General features: G+C 36.5%; 1 protein-coding gene across 3 annotated transcripts in view; it reads left to right on the forward strand.

Moving 5' to 3' along the window:
• ST8SIA4 (ST8 alpha-N-acetyl-neuraminide alpha-2,8-sialyltransferase 4) overlaps nucleotides 1–23582 on the forward strand; it is a 105670-nt gene that overhangs the window by 15768 nt on the left and 66320 nt on the right. For all 3 annotated transcript variants that reach the window (XM_025292135.3, XM_044947224.2, NM_001290937.1), the window contains 1 exon segment: nucleotides 1875–2132. In XM_025292135.3, coding sequence (XP_025147920.1) covers nucleotides 1875–2132 — 258 coding nt within the window.

A 23582-nucleotide genomic window follows, 5' to 3' on the forward strand; every position in this document is an offset into this window, starting at 1 on the left:
TGTATCTATCATATCACAAATATTATAACAATGACTTTGTTTTGTGCTTTCTGAAAATTCAAGCTTGGAGTTAAAGCACTTCAGTAAATAATATCCAACGTCCAACTCAGAAGACTGCTTTCTCAGATTGCTTCTAGTGGGTCTCTGTTTGGTAACTTGAGGATCAAGCAGTCTTAGACTTTTGTAAGCTAGGTTAATAGATATTTCTTTGTTAATATATAGTGAAAGTCACTCAGTCGTGTCTGACTCTTTGTGACCTCATGAACCGGGGCCTGCCAGGCTCCTCTGTCCATGAGTTACTGGAGACATTTGGGAGGTCCCAAATACTGAACTTTCACACAGTTTAAATTGTAAGCCATTGCTCGAGTTACTTCCTTCTATCTCAGCTTGCAACTTGGCTGTTTCATGTCTGACTTAACCTCTTTTGGTGCCTTGCTGAAAGGGGTAACCAACATAGCTATCCAAGAGCAACAAGCTATTATATGTAGAATATGACTCTCAGGTTATTACAGACCACAGTTTTAGCAGGTGCTATCCTGTATCATGCCAGGAGTCACCAGCTTTCTGGGCAACTGTATCTATTTTCTCATTTTCCATCATCTAACTTAGCATAAATGCATATATTTTTATATAGCTTCTCACATCTTTTAACCAATTTCTTTAGTAGTTAGGGGATAGGCTAAGCTTCCACAGAAAGGAGACTTTAAAATACAGTGGGTCACAGGGAGCTCGGCTTGGTGCTGTGATGACCTAGCGGTGTGGAATGGGTGGGCGGGTGCAAGGGAGGTTCAAGAGGGAGGAGATATGTGTGTACTTAGAGCTGATTCACCTTGTTGCATAGCAGAAGCTACCGCAACATTGTAAAGCAAGTATCCTCCGATTAAAACTTTTAAAAAATTCAGTGGGCCAGTCAAACAAGTTGGAAGTTTCTTTCTCCTATAGGAATATACTTGATTCACTCATATCCTGTTTAAGAAAACTAACTCAGATGACCAAATCCAGCTATACTTGGGTTTGGAAACTTGGACATGTTCTAGCTGAGCATCCATGTCCCCAAGTAAAACTTAGAAGATTTGATTAGGAAAAGAGAGAAGGGAAGAAAGAACACAGAAACAGTGAGCTGTCTCTGCCATACAAGGTCCAGTATTCTATCTGTCCATGTTTTCCTCTAATATAGCCATCCAATTTCCAGGATTCTTGAGCTTGGAGGAAAACTTTCATAAGTACATATTGCTGTAGTTTTAACATTACTTTAATTACAATATACACATGATTTGGTAAATGTCAATAATTTTATTGGAACAATCAGTCCTTTAACAGAGTTAACTAAAGTATAATTCCAAACAATTTCAAGTTTCTTCTATGCACCTTAACTAGACAATATTGAACCAAATAGATGATTATGGATAATTAATAAAGGTTGGCAGAATACTATCAGGCTCAGGTAAGTCAAGTCATGGCAATAATATTTCATTTAATAAACTAATTTTCTGTTTCATAGATAGGGGGCCTTTTTCACTCCACATATAGGTGTATATAGTGTATATCTATTTACAGAATCATTGAAAAACTATGTGAAAATGACTTTTTAAAAATATATTTTATTTCCTATAGTATCAACTTAATTGGTGGTTTAATTACCAAATGCATTTCTTTATAAATGATATTACCTCATTATTGACCAGAGACGTGTTAATGAATTTTTTGTTACCTTATTGACCACATTATTGACCAGAGATGTTTCAATTTCACTTACATAACAAATTGCTTGCCACCGGCATTAATTTCTACAAAAATCCCCCAGTCAATAACGTGTCTCCAGTCCTTGGATGTGTTGTCGTTAACGGGGAACTTTGCTTGTATCTCAAATGCAGGAAGAACATTCTTCGTTTCCTAGATGCCGAGCGAGATGTCTCCGTGGTCAAGAGCAGTTTTAAGCCTGGTGACGTCATACACTATGTGCTGGACAGACGTCGGACACTAAACATTTCTCAGGATCTGCACAGCCTCCTACCTGAAGTTTCACCAATGAAAAACCGCAGATTTAAGACCTGTGCCGTTGTTGGAAACTCTGGCATTCTGCTAGATAGTGAGTGTGGAAAAGAGATCGACAGTCACAATTTTGTAATAAGGTGAGTTTTCTTCTGTTGCTAAAATGTGTAACTTCTTCAAAGACCTTTTACTTAGGACTAGAACGCTGGCAGAATATGTAAATCTAATATTAATAAAGAATTACTGAAAGCTAAACCTAGCGTTCATCCACAATATCTTTATCTGTGTGGTATCCAAATTTACTCACCGTGAAATGTCAAATTAAAATTATTATATCATTGAAAGAAAAGGTGATCTTGTAGCAATAATTCACACCAGCTTGTTTTTTTATTTTTTTTGCCAAATGATAATTTTATTACATAGAATACATAGAAAAACTATTTGCTAATAGATGTAATTACTTATTATAATTTAATTTATTTAATTGTTTATTACTATTACTGAATAGTTCTTCTGTGTATAATTTATAATATATTTATAATTATTCTTTTCTATTAGTGAATGAATTAATTCACTTAATTGCATTTATAAGCCATTTATATTCAATAAATTATTTTACTTATTCACAAAATTATGAACATTACTCTGCAATGATATAACAGATGTAACTTAATTTTACTGTTTTAACAATGATTATTTAGCATATTCTAGGAATATACTGTAGCAAATTTATATTTGATACCTTGGGCCAAATTGATTTCATCATTCTTTATATGTGGTATTTGTGAATGTTAGTATATTTTGATTTTTCAGTTTTCTCATGGAATTAAACATAGCTATTTGTTTTTCATTGATGTTCAACAGATATTTGATGAATCATGTGTTTGGTTAGCTTTTGATTAACTGAAAGAAAGACAACCGTAGACTTAGGATTGTAATGATGACATAGATATTATCATTTTTTAATTCTGTTATTATTTTTAAATAGATTTGTTGTTTTTTTATTTCTTCAGAAATACTTGCTAAATAAATGAAACATGTATATTGAAATATGAAATACTACAATATAAAGATAAATAGGAAAATATGCTGATTTGCCATGTTGACAAATAGCTTGAAGTCTTGAAGCTATGCGGGAATCCTGCTTGTGGTAGTATCTTGAAAAAAATTTTTTTTGAACTATGGTATTAAAAATAAATATAATAAATATTAATCATAAATAGGCCACAGTTTTTTTATAAAGCAATAATAGCCATGAAAAATCATAAGAGAACACTCAGGGAATACAATTCATAACAATGAATATTGCTACAAACATTTTGTATAACTATCTTACTTTGCTTAGTCACATGCAGGGTTAGTGATTGATTTGACATCAGTTGACCCTTTATTTATTATTATTTTTTTAATTTTATTTTATTTTTAAACTTTACATAATTGTATTAGTTTTGCCAAATATCATTGAACTGAGAGGAAAACCCTGTGAAAATATAGGTATACAAACAAAATTGTGTCCCAAGAGGAAACAAATTGTTTGATGAGGGAATGATGGTGGAAATGGAAACAATGAGCTTAAGACATTGAAGTCTGTATGAAGTATGGTTGGGAAGAAAAAGTAAGGCTTCTAGAATTTCTGAAGAGATTAAAATCAGAGCTCAGATAAGATGAGGAGGAAAAGATTTTAGAGTATAGAAGAAATTTCAGAAAGTAGATAATTTGTAAAGATGATTAATACTGGAGGGATACAGGATTCGAATGTATCCTGTATCCTTATTAAAAAAGACTGACTCCTTATTCCTACATCTCTTTAAACCTCAGCATTGAGATCTACATAATGCACTGGGTTCAACCTCACCTCTAACTCTGAAATTAAGATTGTAATGTCAGCTAACACCTCAACCAGAGCACATAATTATCTCTTCTTTTTTGTGGTGAGAATAATTAAGATCTTGTGTTTTCGCAGCTTTGAAGTGGGTAATGCAGTACTGTGCCTATAGTCACTAGGTTGAATTAGATCTCTTGAACTTACGTGTTTGTTGCAGGTCACTCACTAATGTTTCAGGGCTCCCCAGGCGGCACTGATGGTAAGAACCCGCCGGCCAACGCAGGAGACATAAGAGACGTGGTTCAATCCCTGGGTCAGAAAGATCCCCTAGGGGAAAAAGTGGCAACCCAAGCCATTCTTCTTCCCCGGAGAGTCCCATGGACAGAGAAGCCTGGTGGGCTACAGTCCATAGAGTCACAGAGTTGGACGTGACTGAGCGACTTAACACACGCTGACGTTTGAGCATTTGCAAATGTAGAGTGTTTTTAGGCACTGTACTTCAGAAGTTCTTTATACTTTTCTCAGCTATGATTATTTTAAAAGCTTATTAACAATATCACAATAGTGGTCAATCCTTAGTGTCCTTATGGTCTTACCAAGAAGTATAAAACCCTGAGGATAAGCATTTCAATGAAGGCATAAGATTATTGCCATAATTACTTTTTTTTTTCCCTTTTACTCCTATTTTTACTAGTTTCTGAAACTAGAAGCTGGAATGTTCTACATTAAAATATGTACTAGGAAAGCCTAGCCTACGGATGGGTTTCTGATTTTCCAAGAAAAATTTCAGCAAGAATACATTTAACATTAGAAACAGGTAATCCCTGCAGTGAAACCTGTTTTTTTGGTCATAGTATCTAGTCTGGAAACCCATTCCTTTGAGTCTCTTGGACACAAGAGACTTCAGTGACACTTCGTTATACCAGACCTCCACCCTTCCTAGAACTCGACTCTTCCCCCGGCGTGTGGCGTATCATCCATGTGCATCTTTCCTTCCCCGGCTGTATGTGACCTTTTGTTAGTGTCTGTTCTACTCTGCTGCTGCTGCTAAGTCGCTTCAGTCGTGTCCGACTCTGTGCGACCCCATGGACTGCAGCCTACCAGGCTCCTCCGTCCATGGAATTTTCCAGGCAAGAGTACTGGAGTGGGGTGCCATTGCCTTCTCCAGTTCTACTCTACACCAGCAGAAAGGATTTTTGCTTTAAAACTCAATCAAAACCCATTCCTTGAAACATTAATAGTTTCCCATCCAGGTCAAACTGGTTAAAGTCACAAATTCTAGTAACAAGTTTTAAAAATCTTCCAAACTTCCCGTCTTCTCAGAGCTCTGTGGTGTGCACGTGCATTTACTTAGGTACATAGTTTTAACTGGTTGTTTGCCTGTATCACCTATTGCTCCCAGGTTGTTTGTTTCTCTTTTCTTCTTGTTAGATAATAAGTTTGTTATGGGAGAGAGAACTTATGCCTGATCTCTTGCCGAGGACACTGTTGGTTCAGTGACCCCTCAAGGATCAGATGCACCCAGGTATTATGTTCAATTTGACCTCTGACATGAAGCAAAGCATGCTTTTTAGATAAAATATTCATTCAACATTAGATTTCAAACTTTATCTGTATTTTTTCTGAAGGTGCTTTAGAGGAATGCAATGCTGTCTTCTTTGTTTAATGATGTACAGAATGCACTATCACGTGCAAACAGCAATCTCTTGCTCCAAACAGTTGTCCTATTGAAAAGGAGAGCAAGGTGCATGGAATAATTGTCCTGTGAAATGTATCAGTATTTTGGGAGAATGTTATTTTTAATGTCCCACAATATTTTTAAATAAGCTGCTTAAAACTGCTCATGTTATGTGTCTGCACACGTAGTGATAGCTATACACAAGAATTGACACACACACACATCGTCATGCATTTCTTCTCTTAGAAGAGATACTCCCTCAGGGGCTCTTTGTATTAGAAGTGAATCAATTAAATTAAATGCTGGGTTTGCAGGGATATTACACAAAATGGGAGTTCGATCAATATCAGGATGCTTAAAGGGGAAAAAATGAGGGTCAGAAAAATCAAAACCTTACTCTGATTCTCTAATTACTAAATATTGAACTGATTTGTAAAATCTAGGTTTCACATGTACCTAAAAAACAGAAAAATGGGCATAAAAGAAATATTTTTATTTCTTAATAAAAATGCCTGAAGTCATAATTCAAATATTAGCATTATGTCCACACGTGCTACACTTAAGACCCCTAATCTGTAATTCTTCAATCGGTGAGTACCATGCTGCAAGGAGGAGGCCAGGACAGAGTACAGGTGGTCAGTCACTCACTCAAATTGAAAATATCTCGCTTTTCTGGACTTGAAATCCTGTCTGATAGAGAAAGTTCATTAAGGATGATAAAGTTCTTGTGCTGTTAAAGATCTTGTCATATAGCTCCAGATAAGCAAAAATTCAGTTTAATCTGGCACCAGTGTGTCAGATATAAACCTTCTCTCACCTCGTAAGCATTAGAAACATTGTCCTATTGATGTTAAATTCTGTATTGTATATCTGGATGGCCTGACATGCTAAATATTGGAAAGAGAGAGAGAGAGAAAATCAATGCTGCAAAGGAAGACTATTGCTCAACATAGAGTCCAGGATTTCAAGCAGAATTCATTGTCTGTGATAGTGGATGAAGTTGTATACCTTTCTATACTTTAGTTTTCTAATTTAGAAACTGATATTATTGTGTGAACTATTTCTCTATTCCTGGAGTGTTACAATTTACCTGCTCATAGAACCTAGAATGGTACAATTGTCTCTGGACAATGTCAGTGTTAAATTTACCCTATATACTCATCTAAAGGTATGTTGTAAAATTTCAAGAATTTAGAGTTTGGAAGACATTTATGCATCATTTATGTATCAGTATAAGTAAAAGAAAACAGAGTTAGAAAGCTCCCTTCATGCAATCTGTTTAAAAGTATCTTTAAATACTTTCTTGGGTCTTTTTTTTTTCCCTTTGCTTTGTGTTAGGTATAGGTATAAAGTTATTTCAACAGTTCACATCTTAGACTAAAGAATATATCTCTTTAGTGGTCAAAGTTGGATTTTGCAAAATGATATTTAAAGTGCTTTTCAATTGTCCTGCAGTTTTGGGATGCTTTCTCATTTTTTGGATGCTTTAGTCCCATGTGTATTTACAAAAAAAGTACATTATAATATTTGTATTGTTTATACTCAAGAATGTCATAGAATTAACAAGAGTGGTTTTCTTCTTTTTTTTTTCCTGCCACTTTATTCTTTTAACTGAACGATAATTGCTTTACAGAATTGTGTGGTTTTCTGTCATACATCAGCAAGAATCAGCCATAGGTAGACCCATATCCACTCTGTCCCTCCCGAACCTTCCTCCCATCTCTCTCCCCATACCACCAACAAGAGTGGTTTTTCTAATGAGAACCAGAAAAGTAAGGTATTTCCTAAAACTAACGCTGAAAGGTGCTGAAAGACCATCTTCCCTGGTTCTTCTCTCCCCCCCCCCCCCATCGTGGTGTGGAAGCGACTGTGCATTCTTTCCATTTTCTGGGCTTGTGTGGATGGTAGGAAATGTCAAGCATCTGCCAGTGCTGGTTTTTCATAGAAGAAGGACAGCGTCCAGCCTCATCGAAAGTAAACTGAGCCTTGCAGTATACTGTCTTTGATGCCATATGGGGGACACTGAAGTGAAGTCAAGTGAAAGTTGCTCAGTCGTGTCTGACTCTTTGCGACCCCACGGACTATACAGTCCATGGAATTCTCCAGGCTAGGATACTGGAGTGGGTAGCCTTCCAGGGGATCTTGCCAACCCAGGGATCAAACCCAGGTCTCCCGCATTGCAGGCAGATTCTTTACCGGCTGAGCCACGAAGGAAGCCCGGAGGGCACTGAGGGAGGAGTTAATAACAGTTATAGTTCACAGCTGACACATTTTGACCATCAGCTGCCGCTCCTCTGTCTCCATGCTGTGCTTAAACAGAGATGCTAGAAGCAATGAGTAAGACTTAAGTGATTCAGACATGGTTAACCAAGAGCTGCAAAACACTTTGTGTTGTTCTGGCTGCTTGAGATTTCAGTTAATTTTGTTTATTGATTGCTCTCTTTCCACCTTTCATTTATCCATTCTGTCTTGTCCCTGTCTTCCTCTCGGATAGACAACTTTGCTCATTTTTCCTTTGTTAATCATTATTCTCATCTCCTGCCATGTTTGATTAAATCCTTTCTAATTTCCTTTTCATTAGTGTTTTTTCCCTAAAAACACAGGAACAGCAAGGATAGATCACTTAAAATATCCCTTTAAATGTATACATATTTATATAAATAAATCTTTGTCATTTAGATTGAGATTCTGAACTAGCAGCATTGACATCAGTTGGAAGCTTGTTGGAAATACAGAATGTCAAAACTTGCAAAAGACCTGCTAAGTCAGAATGTGCATTTGATCACGGTGCCTTGGTGCTTCTTTTGTGCGTTAAGGTTTGCCATGTATTAGAATTCCCAATATGGCTAAACAGCATGCTCTAGAGAAGCTGGGACTACCCAGTATGTCTGCTTTATGTAGCCTGTATCTTCAATAATCTAGCACCAAATTTGATACATTGAGACATGTGCTGTTTATTGAATGAAAGAATTAATGTAGGATTTGAGAAATTTTTGGTTTGTATTCAAGTTTTATTGTATTAAATTTATACACTACTGAATTTCAAAATTAATATTTAAGAAGAGTCATGTATAAGGTTATTTATGGTCATTTAAACCTTTACAGCAGAAGGCAATGGCACCCCACTCCAGTACTTTTGCCTAGAAAATCCCATGGACAGAGGAGCCTGGTGGGCTGTAGTCCATGGGGTCGCAAAGAGTCGGACATGACTGAGCGACTTCACTTTCACTTTTCACTTTTCACTTTCATGCATTGGAGAAGGAAATGGCAACCCACTCCAGTGTTCTTGCCTGGAGAATCCCAGGGACAGGGAAGCCTGGTGGGCTGCCGTCTATGGGGTCGCACAGAGTCGGACACGAGTGAAGTGACTTAGCAGCAGCAGCAGCAAACCTTTACAATTAAAAAGAAAATATAGAAATATGAGTAGTATAATGACATGTACTAGATGTTGGGAATCAGAAAAGCTGGGCTTTTGACAATTACTAGATTTATTATGTTGTACACCTGAAACTAATATAATATTATATATCAACTATAATTTAATAAAAAATAAAATGGAAAAAATAAAGCCATAAAATGTAATAGTGCACAAATATCTTAATTTTTAAACATTATCATTTCCAGTGTCCAGTGATGATGATAATAATAGATGTATAATTTCAAAGTGATTTTCCAAGTATCATATGGGAAATATAATAAAGAAATGTATAAACTGTAAATCTAAACTAATGATGAATGATATTAAAGCATACCTTGCTTGAGTTAAATGTCATAGTTGAAAGTTAAATTTGTTACTGCATTTTCTAATAGCCATGACCATTGGCTGGAAATGCAAATTCTCTCTGTCTTACATAAACAAGAAGTCAGACCTTCCCCAAATTTGTCAACTTTATCAAACATGTCTATAGTTGATACTGAATAACATATTAGATAATATGAAGACACAAGAACACTACTCAAGAGTGTCTATAAAATCTGAGTGTATACAATTAGAAATAATTGTAGTGAAGTATATATTTCTTCAGGAAACCAAAGTATAAGATAAAAATGTTTTACTTTATGATGATCTAGCTTCCTAAGAGAAGGAATGAGATGTTTCACAAAATGAAAAGATGGAAGAACTGACTTACATTGACTGATCCCAGTGTATTTTTATAACTCAATCAGTGTTTCATTCTCCACTGGTAGATAATTTATGGGAAACTTTAAATCATTCTCTTTGACCTTCTATAAATGCTAACTCTTTTATAGCAAAATAGAATCTTTTCTGGGAGAAAAAATTATGCTTGCTTTTCCGTGTGTTCACAAAAATGGCCTTGTTTTTTTTTTCCTTCCACTCTCACTGAGGATGTTCATCATTAACTCAAGTGTTTTAACTGCAAACAACTAATTTCTGGTAGTGAATCTGGTACAGGCATTAGAAAGATTTTTTTTTTAATTCTTATTGATTAAGATAACCACATTATATTTTAGAAATAGCAACATTGATTATTCAGTATGTTATTCATATTTTTGATCTATGAAATTTTATACTTTTCAAGAAACTACCACTGTTATTTCTATTGATTTAACCATAAAATTCATATTCTAGGTAGAAATCAGAATTTCTATTTATTTCTAATTAGTTATGGTTTTTAAAATTAACTTAGAACTAAATATGGAATTTTTGTGGATTGTGATGTGAGTTGGGCTTCACTGGTGGCTCAGTTGGTAAAGAATCCATCTGCAATGCAGGAAACCTGGCTTTGATCCCTGGGTTGGGAAGATCCCCTGGAGGAGGGCATTGCAACCCACTCCAGTATTCTTGCCTGGAGAGTCCGCATGGACAGAGGAGCCTGGTGGGCTATAGTCCATGGGATTGCAAAGAGTCAGACATGACTAAGTGATTAATAAGCACATGTGATGTGAGATAAGACTCTAACTTTTTTCCTTATAATCATGTGACTGCTAGGATGAAAAGATTTAATCCAGAAGGAAAAAAAAAATTTTAATGGAAGTAACAATGAATTGACAAGCTATTTTAAGTTTTAAAATGCTTATCTCATTTTCTAAAAATGCAGTATTAAATACAGTTTCTTGTCTATCAATCCAACAAAGATATTTAAAATCCGTAATATTCAGCATAAAGTTATGTTGATATTGGCACTCGTATTAAATGCTTTTAAAAATGAAAACTGATACAACTTTTCCAAAACTAAGGTTGACAGTGTCCTCCAAGCCTTAAAAATAGTAGATTGCTTTATTTACCATTTCCAGTTCTAGGAATCTACCCAAATGTGAACACCTATTTAAGTATAAATGCATTTTATAACACAGAGCAAGAAAAGGATGAGTAAATCATTGTACACGTGAATGATACGTCATTCAGCACATGAAAAAGAGGAATCTCAGGCAGAGATGAGTAAGCATGGTCTTCAGAGAAGGCAGTGTTTGGGACTCCTCTGCTATTAGGTTCTTAATGAAACAGGCTGTGGAAGGGGAAATGGCAGGGTATGCTGGCCTTAAATCATGAAGGATTGTTTCACATGATATCCTATAGTCCAAAAGACGGCCTTGCAGTTTATTGGTTTATTTATTTGTTCTTGTTGGGATTTTGTTCTTCCTATTGTAAGCAGGAGAGGAATATAGAGGTAAAGAAGCATGAGCATATTTGCAAATAAAAAGACCACGATAATGAATAAATCAAAGACAAGAAAAACAAAGAGCACTCAATAAGATACTAGAGGAGGCAGATGTGATGAATTACAAATCACAGGACAGAGTAAGATGATAGACTTCAATGGGAAGAGTCATACTAATGTAAAATATGGTGGAGATCATCCTTCCCTGACACCAGAGAAGCATTAGCAAATGGGCAGTTCACCATTTCCTAGATTTTCAAAATACGGCTTCAGTTTGGGGGTTAAAGCATTTGCTACCTGCCTACCAACGTTCCAAAAACTGAGATCATGGCATGCGGTCCTATCGCTTCATGGCAAATAGAGGGAGGAAAAAGTAGAAGCAGTGACAGATTTTATTTCTTGGACTCCAAAATCACTGCAGATGGTGACTGCAGCCATGAAATTAAAAGATGTTTGCCCCTTGGAAGAAAAACTATGTCCAACCTGACAGCATATTAAAAAGCAAAGACATCACTTTGCCGACAAACGTCCACATAGTCCAAGCTATAGTTTTTCCACTAGTCATGTACAGATGTGAGAGTTGAACCATAAAGAAGGGCTAAGCACCAAAGAACTGTGGTGTGTGTGCTTTGAACTGTGGTGTTGGAGAAGACTGAGAGTCCCTTGAACTGCAAGGAGATCAAACCAGTTAATCCTAAAGGAAATCAACACTGAATATTCATTGGAAGGACTGATGTTCAGCTGAAGCTCCAAAACTTTGGCCACCTGATGTGAAGAACTGACTCATTCGAAAAGACCCTGATGCTGGGAAAGATTGAGGGCAGGAGAAGATGGCAACAGAGGATGAGAAAATACTGAAAATAGTCTAAATATGGAGATAATGAGGGGCAAAATAAGAGAGTGACAGTGGGGATACATGGTGGAAGGCAGTTTAAGAAAATCAAAGAATATATGAATTGTATAATTTATGGCTCAACGGACGTGAATTTGAGCAAACTCCGGGAGACAGTCAAGGACAGAGGAGCCTGCCCTGTTGCAGTCCATGGGGTCACAAAGAGTCCAATATGACTTAGAGAATGAATAACAACAAATAATTCATGGAAAGGGCAAGTAATAATGAGTATGAGGATGCCATGTTTTAAAACGTAACATATTTTTGGATGGCAGAAAATGGATCTTGAATAATCCAAATTGGTTTCCATTGGTTCCTTTGAGAAAGTTAGGCTTAGGTTCAGTTCAGTTCTCTCACTCAGTCGTGTCCGACTCTTTGCAACCCCATGGACCGCAGCACACCAGGCTTCCCTGTCCATCACCAACTCCTGGAACTTGCTCAAACTCATGTCCATGGAGTCGGTGATGCCATCCAACCATCTCATCCTCTGTCGTCCCCTTCTCCTTCTGCCCTCAGTCTTTCCCATCAGGGTCTTTTCTAATGAGACTTAGGTTAACATACCACATTTTGTCATAGATCAGAGAGTCTAAATGACTTTCCTGAGTGTACACAGTAAGTTGAAGAAGGAAACAGTAGAACTGTTTCCTCTCAGAGTCTAATACTTTATTTTTAAGTGAAGATTGGAAATGCTTGTCTTTTTAAATATTTTTTTATTTGCTGGCTGCACAAGTCTTAGTTGTGGCATGGGGGTCTTCAGTCTTCAATGTAGCATGCAGGTCTTTAAATTATAGCATGCAGACCCTTAGTTGTGGCATGTGGGATCTAGTTTGCCAACCAAGGTTTGACCCCAGACCCCCCCTGCACTGGGAGCACAGTCTTAGCCACTGGACCACCAGTAAGTCCCTGAAAACATTTATCTTTTTAAATTAGAAATAATAGTATTGCACTAGAGTGTGAAGTTTTTTGGTTGCATGTTTATTCTGAAATGTGGAGACCAGTAAGAAATTATCTTAATTAGGAAATATTTCAAATTTTGATGACTTAACATGAAAAGCAGAAGAGGGAAGGCCATTTTTAATGTCTGATATTTCCACGAGGTACCAGCAATTCTTTAAAGGCTGGGTTAACAAAGCAAATTGAACAGCAAATAAAATCACACACACAAAAGCTGTGTGGATGGTAACTATATATGGCAATCCTTTTGAAATATGTACAAGTATAAAATAACCTTGTGTACCTTAAACATATACAATTTTATATGTCAATTATGTCTCACTAATGCTACAAAAAAAAAAAGGCAAAAAAGCTTAAATAAACACCAAACCAACCTTATAATGTTTAGCATTTTCTCCAGTTGTGGTCTGTGGATCATCCAACGAGAATTCTTTTCTTTTACTAAGCACTTGCTGTGTGCCAAAAATATGTCAAAATATTCTAGAGACAGATAATAGAGCAGGAGACTCATGACCTTTTCTCTCAGATAATCAAATGTAATAAACCCTTAAATAAGATAAATCTGGTTTCAAGTTCCATCTTTTCCATCCAATTTATTTTTGGTCTTAAATGATTTATTTACTTCTCTAAACCCCAGTTTCTTTATATGTAAAAGAAACTTTATATGATGAAAATAATCTCTTTCTTCCCTTTTTCTGTGGGTATAGATGATATGTGTGAAATTGACTAGAATAAATCCAAATACACGTCAGCTATTCAGTAAATGTAGATCTTCCTTCTTTTTGATGGTATTAGCATTAGCATATTGGTGGTATACTCATGGTGGTAAAATTATATCTGTGACCCAGGAACACAGAAGATGTAAATATTTGTGCTTAAATGGTCGTTGTTGCTCAGCAGTACGTATCCTCTCATGAACTGCAGTTACAATAATACTCGTCAGAGAGTTCAGAAACTTGGATCCCCTGGCTGGCATTGCCTATAAATATAGCTGTGTGACTTTGAACAAATACTGTAAACCATTTGGGGCTTCAGTTTCCTACTATGCCAAATCTAGCCGTTGAACTAGATGGACTCATAAATTCCTTTCTGGCTCTAAAAGTCTATGACTATCTTCTTATGATTCAATAGACAACTTTGGAATAGAGCCTGTCAACTTGCGTTGTGGTTTGAATTTTTTCCCTTCTGGTTGTCATGTTCTATGAATAAATTTCCTTCTCATCAATCAACTTGTATAAATAGCATTCTCTGCTTAATACTGTGTATCCTCTAATCTGGTTTTCTGTTTCCTCTGGTCCAGGAGTATATTGCCTTGTCTCCTGATGTATGCGAGCCAATGTTAAGACCTAAAATTATGGGAAGGGTTTTACTTCTCAGCCAAAGAAAAACAAGACTAAGTTTTTGTTTGTTTCTTTTTAATTTTGATTGAAATATAGTTGACTTACAGTGCTGTGTTAATTGCAGGTATGTAGCGAAGTGCTTCAACTTTACATACATAAACCGTTCCCCTTTGATAACTACGTGCTTAGTTGCTCAGTCGTGTCTGACTCTTTGCTATTCCATGGACTGTAGCCCTACATAAGTTTGTTATTTATAGATCAAGACTAAGTTTTAATGATTTATACAGATTATTCTAAGTGTGATGAGGTCAGGGCCTTGGGAAGTCAACATATGTACAAAATACATGAGGAACTGGTGAATAAAAGTACTATCAAAAGAGAGAGAAATTGTTTCACAGCAGTATCATTTAGGATAGTTTTGGGAAAGGACCCTCACATTTTTGTTGGAGATAAGACCTCCCACTTCTCATATATACTTCACTCAGTTCAGTTCAGTTCAGTTGCTCAGTTGTGTCCAAGTCTTTACCACCCCATGGACTGCAGGATGCCTGGCTTCCCTGTCCATCACCAACTCCTGGAGTTAACTCAAACTCACATCCATGGAGTCGGTGATGCCATCCAACCATCTCATCCTCTGTCATCCCCTTCTCCTCACACCTGCAGTCTTCCCCAACATCAGGGTCTTTTCAAATGAGTCAGTTTTTCGCATCAGGTGGCCAATGTATTGGAGTTTCAGCTTCAAAATCAGTCCTTCTAATGAAAACCCAGGACTGATCTCCTTTAGGATGGACTGGTTGGATCTCCTTGCAGTCCAAGGGACCCTGAAGAGTCTTCAACACCACAGTTCAAAAGCATCAATTCTTTGGCACTCAGCTTTATTTATAGTCCAGCTCTCACATCCATACAAGACTACTGGAAAAACCATAGCTTTGATTAGATGGACCTTTGTTGGCAAAGTAATGTCTCTTCTTTTTAATATGCTGCCCAGGTTGGTCATAACTTTTCTTCCAAGGATCAAGTGTCTTTTAATTTCATGTCTGCAATCACCATCCGCAGTGATTTTGGAGCCCAGAAAAATAAAGTCAGCCACTGTTTCCACTGTTTCCCCATCTATTTGCCATGAAGGGATGGGACCAGATGCCATGATCTTAGTTTTCTGAATGTTGAGTTTTAAGCCATTTTTTTCACTCTCCTCTTTCACTTTCATCAAGAGGCTCTTTAGTTCTTCTTCACTTTCTGCCATAAGGGTGGTATCATCTGCATATCTGAGGTTATTGATATTTCTGCTGGCAATCTTGATTCCAGCTTGTGCTTCCTCCAGCCCAGCGTTTCTCATGATGTACTCTGCATATAAGTTAAATAAGCAGGGTGACAATATACAGCCTTGACGTCCTCCTTTTCCTATTTGGAACCAGTCTGTTGTTCCATGTCCAGTTCTATGTGTTGTTTCTTGACCTGCATGCAGATTTCTCAGGAGGCAGGTCAGGTGGTGTGGTATTCCCATCTCGTTCAGAATTTCCCATCTATTTCACTGGTGTCCACCAAGATTCTTGGAACTACAGCTTGATTTATGCCATTAATGGAATCTTTTTCCAGAATATTAGAATTCAATTTGGTACCAAATGTTTATAGTGATTGTCTTTTGGGGGAGACTTGCAAGTGCCCTATATTTGAAAAGTAATTAGGCTCCTGTTCTTGTTAGTGTTTGTGTGTGTGCATGTTTTCCATGTAGTGAATACCAATACTATTCTTAAATTGGAAATGAGAACAATTTTAACTTTGAAAATTATCTTAAAGACCTGAGGTATAGATAAGACGAGTGATAAACAGGGACTTAGGAAATTTGGGGTCATGTTACAGCTCTATCACTACCTGAATAATCTGGAAATATTTTTTTAAACAAACATATAAAACTGAAACTTAAAGATTTTGTAGTCTGTTGCTTTTAGTATTCTGTCTTTAGTGCCAAGTGTAGTGTGTGGGGGCAGGGAGAAAATGAATATGTATTTTAGACAAAGAAAATCATTTGGATGCAGTATTGTGCAGTAAATTTTGGATTCATAATGTTTTAGATACAAAGTTGGATTTAAATCCCAACTCTGAAGGTTCGTAAACTGAAACTTTTTTCTTTATTTGTAGGATATGATTACTTACTTATACTTAATTATTTGGATGTGCTGTAAGTTTGAATAACAGATATGTATAGTATCTGGCATAAGGTAGTATATGATAGGTCTTATTATGTTTAGTGAATTATATAAATGATCAGACTAAACAATGTCAAGAGCATGGTGATCCTATAAAGAATTGAGAGGGACTTTTCTATTGTGATTAATAATTGTTTAGAAAAGAAGTCCAGAGTTAGGGTCCACAATTATTTTGTAAGTATGGAAATCACATATGGCACAAATATATGTCTCCTAAATAACAAATAAGAAGCATTTACTTGAAGTTTTAAATGGAAGCAGTGACTCCATTAATTTGTAGTCATATCAGCAAGTATTTCTTCATTCAACTAATAATTATCAAGCAGCCACTAGATGACAAGATCTGAGGGATTTCAGTCTGTATTCGGGATATAGGGATAAATTACATGGTGTATTCTGTTTGAAGTTCACAGTCTGATGGAGGAGACAGTCTGATGGAGAGAGGAATAACAAAACAGGACAGTAACAGTAATAATAACAGTAAAAATGGAACTAAGAACATAGCATTGCTGCCAGGTACACACAAGAAATTAATTATAAAAGTGAGTGAAACTGAGTTTTAAAGCTGTTCAACTTGGGACAGGAAAATAGCCCCCTTTCCACAAATGTTGTGTTTGTATGGATATGCTTGCCCCTGCTCTTGGCATATACCATCTTATCGAAGGATTGCAGGGATATGCTTTTCATGCTTTTTAACTTCAGTGATTGAGATCGTTAATAATAATCCTACTTACCTTTTAAACATACATACACATGCCTTGTCCCTCAGTGTATGTTTTCAACTTTTCTAGGCATGATCTTCTGTATGTAACTTAAGAAAGCTATTAACATTTGGAATGTATTATTTGATTCCTTTAATACAAAAATGTTTCTGATACATTCTTTAATTATCTGCTGAGATTTCAGAGTCTTGGGTAATGTTAATGTATAATAGACCTTTAGGCATATCTCAACTTTTTATGTGATGTTTAACAAAGAAACAGAACACCGTCTTGATTAACCGGTAACTCAAAGTATCATTTATACAAACCATGGACTGAAACTGTGAGACTTTAATGAAAGGGAGAGGGGGACCCCACCAGTCAGTGAATGCTAAGCAACATAGTTTCTTTTCTCCACCTGTCACCCCTGTATATTCTCTTATAGGTACATTTTGACTTGTGAGTGTTTTTAAAAATCAGACTGAAAAATTACTATCGGCCTTTGGAACTCCTCTAGGCTTTCCTTGCTTGTTTTGAATGATGATGGCTTTGCACACAGAAAACACAGGTCACCTAGAATAGGCGCGTCAATGAAACAGATCGCATTTCTTACTGTAATGTAAGTAATTCCAACTAAAAAGGACGGTTGTGTTTCAATTTTTGTGTATTTCAGTTAGCACACCTTCTGAGGGTTAAACATTTTATCAGCTTCAGAGTTTTCAGCTTAACACCTGTTTATTAGTATGTTTGGTGATCCTTAATTCACTTCCCCAAACACACGCTGTATCAGCTTTCTAATGAAACGCCTTTAATGTATTTAACAGAACAAACACGTTAAAAGTGAAAATTGAAGTGGTTGTACAGAGAATCAGAAGATTTAGTGCAGAGCTCACGAACTGACGCCCTTGGGGCACAAACCAAGTGGTAGTTTTGTTTTCTTTGGCATTTATCATCATCAGCCCACGAGAGCCTGTCCCCTTTAAATGGGGAAATAGCCCAGCAAAATTGCCCATTTTTCAGAGTTATGTTAACCTGTGACCCAGAGGCCTGTGAATGTTCAGGACTTGGTTAAGAGCTTCAGCAGCACTCCTAGAAGACTTAAGAGATCAAGTAACCACTGTAAATTAAACAGATTCTCAATTCACATACACAGAATAACCGATGTTATTATTATAGTTAGCTTAACTAATTGCATTAAAGAGATAGCAACCCTATACAAGCAACTAAATGTAATGGAGTTCCATATGTGATAGAATAAAGATAAGGTAAATATTTTAGATCAGTGCTATAGAAGCAGTCGATTCTGCCAAAGAAAACATATAAAGCATTGCAAAGGATATTAACCTTTGAGTTTTAGGAAAAGATAGGACATTTTGAGGTTGGAGGCTAGAGTGTCTTAGAGAGAGTAATTTCACTCAGAGATGTTCATCATAAATAAAGAGACACAGACAGAAAACTACATGGAGTAGTCTGATGCCATTGGGATAGAAGACAGGCAAACATGTAGAGAGAAAATTCTGGAAAGAAAGGGTATAGGCGAGTTATGAAAACCCTTGGACTGATGTCACTGAAGGTTTTGGTTGGGATAGTATTGTGATCAAATATGCTTATTAATTGGAGAAGGCAATGGCACCCCACTCCAGTACTCTTGCCTAGAAAATCCCATGGACGGAGGAGCCTGGTGGGCTGCAGTCCATGGGGTCGTGAAGAGTCGGACGCGACTGAGCGACTTCCCTTTCACTTTTCACTTTCATGCATTGGAGAAGGAAATGGCAACCCACTCCAGTGTTCTTGCCTGGAGAATCCCAGGGATGGGGAATCCTGGTGGGCTGCCGTCTGTGGGGTCACACAGAGCCGGACACGACTGAAATGACTTAGCAGCAGCAGCAGCAGCAACATGCGTATTAATAAAATGATACCATCCTTGAAACAGACAGATCAAATTGGAGTCCGGGTTTTATAGAACTGGTTAGAGCAGTGTTTTTCAGTACTGTTTAGTAAACATTACAGCAAGAAATACAACTTACATCATGATATCCTCCTCCTGTTGCTTCCCCAGCTATGGTCATTAATGCTACACACATGTAAACCTGAAATAAATTTCCATAAGGTGATGTGCATGGAACACTGTCACGTTCTGTTATAATCCATTTTATTCTCCTTCATTCTTTAAAAATTGCAGATCAATTCATGATTCATCAGTTGTTATAGCCAAGTAGTAATCAATTCGGAAATTATTCCAGTGATAGTTCAGATGCACATGGCAGTGCCTAAGCTTTGAAAATACCGATAAGAATGAAGAAGAGAGAACATACTCAGGAGAGATTTTCTGAGATGGATTTTTAGGGCTTTGTGATGAACCAGATACGGAAGATAAAAGAATTGTGGAGATCAAGTCCTTCTGGTCAGTCAGAATGTGACTTTCTGCTAAATGGAGATAGAGAAAGACCCACTTAGAATAAATATGATGTAATTAATGTGAGATGGCCTCGGCCTGCCTTGTGATATTAGGAAATGAAACATTCATTTTTATCCACGCATGGTATGATACTTTTCTGAATGCTTGGTGAGCATCAGAATACCTGACTCTTCTGAACATTATATCAACCTTCTTTCCAGGGGCATGTGTCAAATAGATTATATATACTAAGTAAGAAATCATCGTTTAATCTTGGATTGCTCTGGGAGATGGTGAAGGACAGGGGAGCCTGGCATCCTGCAGTCAGTGGGGTCCCAAAGAGTTGGACATGACTGAGCTACTGAACAAAAACCAAATGTATGTGTATACATTACAACCCTGCTGATCCAGTCTGGGTTGAATCCCAGGAAATTTCTGTAAAAGATCAGAAAAAGCTATGTGTAAGAAAATTAATTACAGTGATGTTCACAATAGTGAGAACCTGGAGAAAACTAAATGTTTACCAATTGATTTTTATCCATTCCAGATAGAAACTGTTTTATATTTTCAAAGAATAAAAAAACTATATGGCAATTAAGAGGAATAAACTAAATTTACATATCTAAATTAAAATCTTAGTTAATGTTGAGTGAGAAAGAAATTTGAAGAAAAATATGTTCAACCTGTTACCAGTTATACAAATACAAAAAAACATAAACTAGATGTTGTCTATGAATGCATGAATAAAAGCTTAAAAAACGGGAAAAAAAAAAAGAAATGAAAAGAAAAGTGCATTTGTAGTTTAGAATGACAAGTTTTTGTCTTCTTAGACAAGAAAGTTGTGTCAGCGTGATATTACTGTGACGAGTTTGCTGATATCATCACGAAATGTTAGAAAATTCGAGTGTTTCCCACCACCACTCTAATGCTCACATGGTACTTAGTTTATTAACACTATGAATTGCAAAGAGAAAATGTTATAGTTTTTCTGCCTTGGTTTTCTGGCGTGGGTGATTAAAGTATCAGCTATAATATTTCATGAATGCTGTTTCTTTCCTTTTAATGTACAATATAATTTTTAAGAACATAAATTCCATGCTAAATCAGTTTTTCCCTCTGTAGAAAAAATAGTAACTGCTCAGCAACCACTGAAAAATGGTTCAGTTCCCTGACTAGGACAAGAGGGCTGAAAAATACATCCTAAGAATCTTGCTTGGTTTTCCTTGTCTTAAATATTTCCAGTAATGGATTTTTACCAGAAAAAAGGAATTCCTCAACAGGAATTTTTTGCCAGAATTTTTTCAGAAAAGTTAAAATGATCCTTCATTTTAATTACAAAGGAAGTATTTATAGTGTATGCTTAATATTCATTTCATATGCATTTTCAAGAAACTTATATGTATAATTCAAATAAATATTAGTCTTGCAACTATATATATTCACTTTGTGAAAAAGAAAACAATCACATGCATGGAAATTCATTTGATTTAGCACAGTATGTTCATTCTTTGGCATCCCTTTCCTTCTCCCCCCTCAGAAAAAAACTTAAGTTTTATTGAATAATATCTGTGCAGTTGTAGCAAATTTGCCAAATGGGTGATGCTATTTTGATTTTGACTGAAGTATGGGAATGACATAATCTAAGATATTTCTCTGTTACGTGGATCATTGTCTTCTAGAATGAGTTTGACTTTTTTTTGATTCTGTGATTTCCCTAGAAATAATATGACACTGTTTTCCCACCCTTGCCAGTAATATAAACAAATCTGGGTTTGTGAAAAGAAACCTCTTTTCTACTTAGTCACTTAGTCATTTTCATGCTATGTGTCATTTGCATTTATTTCTGTCAACTTGAGGATTTTATTCATTGTTATCAGCAAGCATAACGCACGATGTGTGTTTCTGTGTTTTTGTGTTCATCTACCATACTGAAAATTCAAATCTTCAACATGATGCTTCATTTCAAACTCTTACACTTTGTCTACTACATAATATTATACCACATATAAGTCATCTGTTAACCCTAGGCTTCCTATTTCAAAAAGTGACATCAACTAGCTATTTAATCATTTTACTAGCATTTTTAAAAATCCTTTCTTTCAAGAGACCTGAAGTGTAACTATTGTTTTGCTGTGTTAGATATTTAAAACCCCTTTGTTCAATAATTGCTCAATGTTTGGGGAATGTTGTGAGTGAGTGGCCTTGTAGAATATGCTTAAGACCAAATGATAAGGCATTCTGTTCCTTACAGGAGGGTTGGGTGAAAGATGAACATATAGAGATTTTCACTGATTCTGAAAGAAATCAGTGTGTAAACAGTGTCAATTAAAACACCTGTCCTGGAGTAATTTTTAAATAATTATCTTTTATTTTCTATACACTATGTCCTTAAACTTATTTCTTAATCGGCTTTGACCTAGTTCCTCACCCCTAAGTGAAGATAATACCACCCCTGACCTCAAAGTATTGCAAAAAGTATTGGCTTCAGTTCTACTACCTTCACCTCAGGAAAAGCCAGAGAGGCTGAGAGGTTGCGTGTTTCGGCTTCCCCTAGCAGAGTTGAGAGGGTAACCACAAAGCCTAGAATAAAACCAGGTATTAGAGAGTCAGTGTTCTCTTGACTCTTCAAGCTCAAAAACAGGATGGGAGCAGCTAGGAACCATGTGCTTCCTCTCAGGGCAGAAAAGAAAAGAGGTCATCTCCCATTTCATGTCAGTTGACAAATATGGTTCCCAGCTTATGATGGTTTCAGTTAAGGGATTTCAGTGTTAGTACAGCAAAGAGTGAGATTGGCTAACAGAAAAAAGGGTGTGTTTGTAAAATTATGTGATTGGAACTTGTCTGAACATTAATGTGAGAAAGAATGAAGATAAGGCTGTAATCCACTTAGTTGTTATTGACATCCTCCTGTATCACAGTGCATTCTGTTTCACCTCAGTGTCTCCAATGACTAGTTCTGTAGGTAGCACAAAGGTATGTAACACACACTGTGGGATATGTAAACATGTGGCTACTTGAGCATTTTCTTATTGCTATTACTAATAATAAATGTCAGGATCATACTTTGGCGAGATTACATCATTGCCAACTAGCACAAAGAGTAAGATAGCCAGAAAAAAAAAAATTCTGAGCAATGTATTGTATTTGCACAATGAACTCTTAAGGCATATCTGTTGAACTTTTGAAAGAGGGACCTCCTAGTTGCTTAGACTGTTCAGCCATAACTTAAGGGAAATGCAGAGAATATTGCCAAGTCTACAAGATATGTCTTGCTGGAGAATGAGGTGGTTTTGAGCGATCATTGTGAAATAAACACAGCTTTCCTAAAAAATTAAATAAATTAAAATGCCTTAAAGAATATTTTATATAGCCATGAGATAAATGAAAGTGCCTTCAATTCTACATAAAAGGACTGTTGAGAAGGCATCACATCTAGCTTGAGATCACAGAAGAAATTTCAGAGGTCTAGGGTGGAAATGGAGCTGGCTGCATTCCCAAAGGTTTTAATCAGTCTTGGAAAATAAACACAAATGAATAGAAAATTGGGCAGCTTTGAATAAGCAGCGAGTTTGGCCACCATACCTAATTCTTAGATATGGTTTCATGTTTTTGATATGTCAAAATAGTTGGTCAGTATAAAATTTTGGGGCTTCCCTAGTAGCTCAGATGATAGAGAATCTGCCTGCAGTGCATGAGATCAGGGTTCCAGCCCTCAGTTGGGAAGATCCTCTGGAAAAGGGAATGGCAACCCACTCCAGTACTCTTGCCTGGGAAATCCCATGGACAGAGGAGCCTGGTGGGCTACAGTCTACGGGGCCGAAAAAGAGTTGGACACAACTGAGCAACTAACACACACACACAAATTTAATTTGGCTAAAGAAGCGGAACTTGAGTGCATTAAATATTCTGTATACTCGGTAGTTTCGACTCACAGAAATCCACCATTTAAAAATCGAGCCCTCTTCAATTTTACA

Source organism: Bubalus bubalis, chromosome 9 (genome assembly GCF_019923935.1).
Source record: "Bubalus bubalis isolate 160015118507 breed Murrah chromosome 9, NDDB_SH_1, whole genome shotgun sequence".
Lineage (NCBI taxonomy): Eukaryota > Metazoa > Chordata > Mammalia > Artiodactyla > Bovidae > Bubalus > Bubalus bubalis.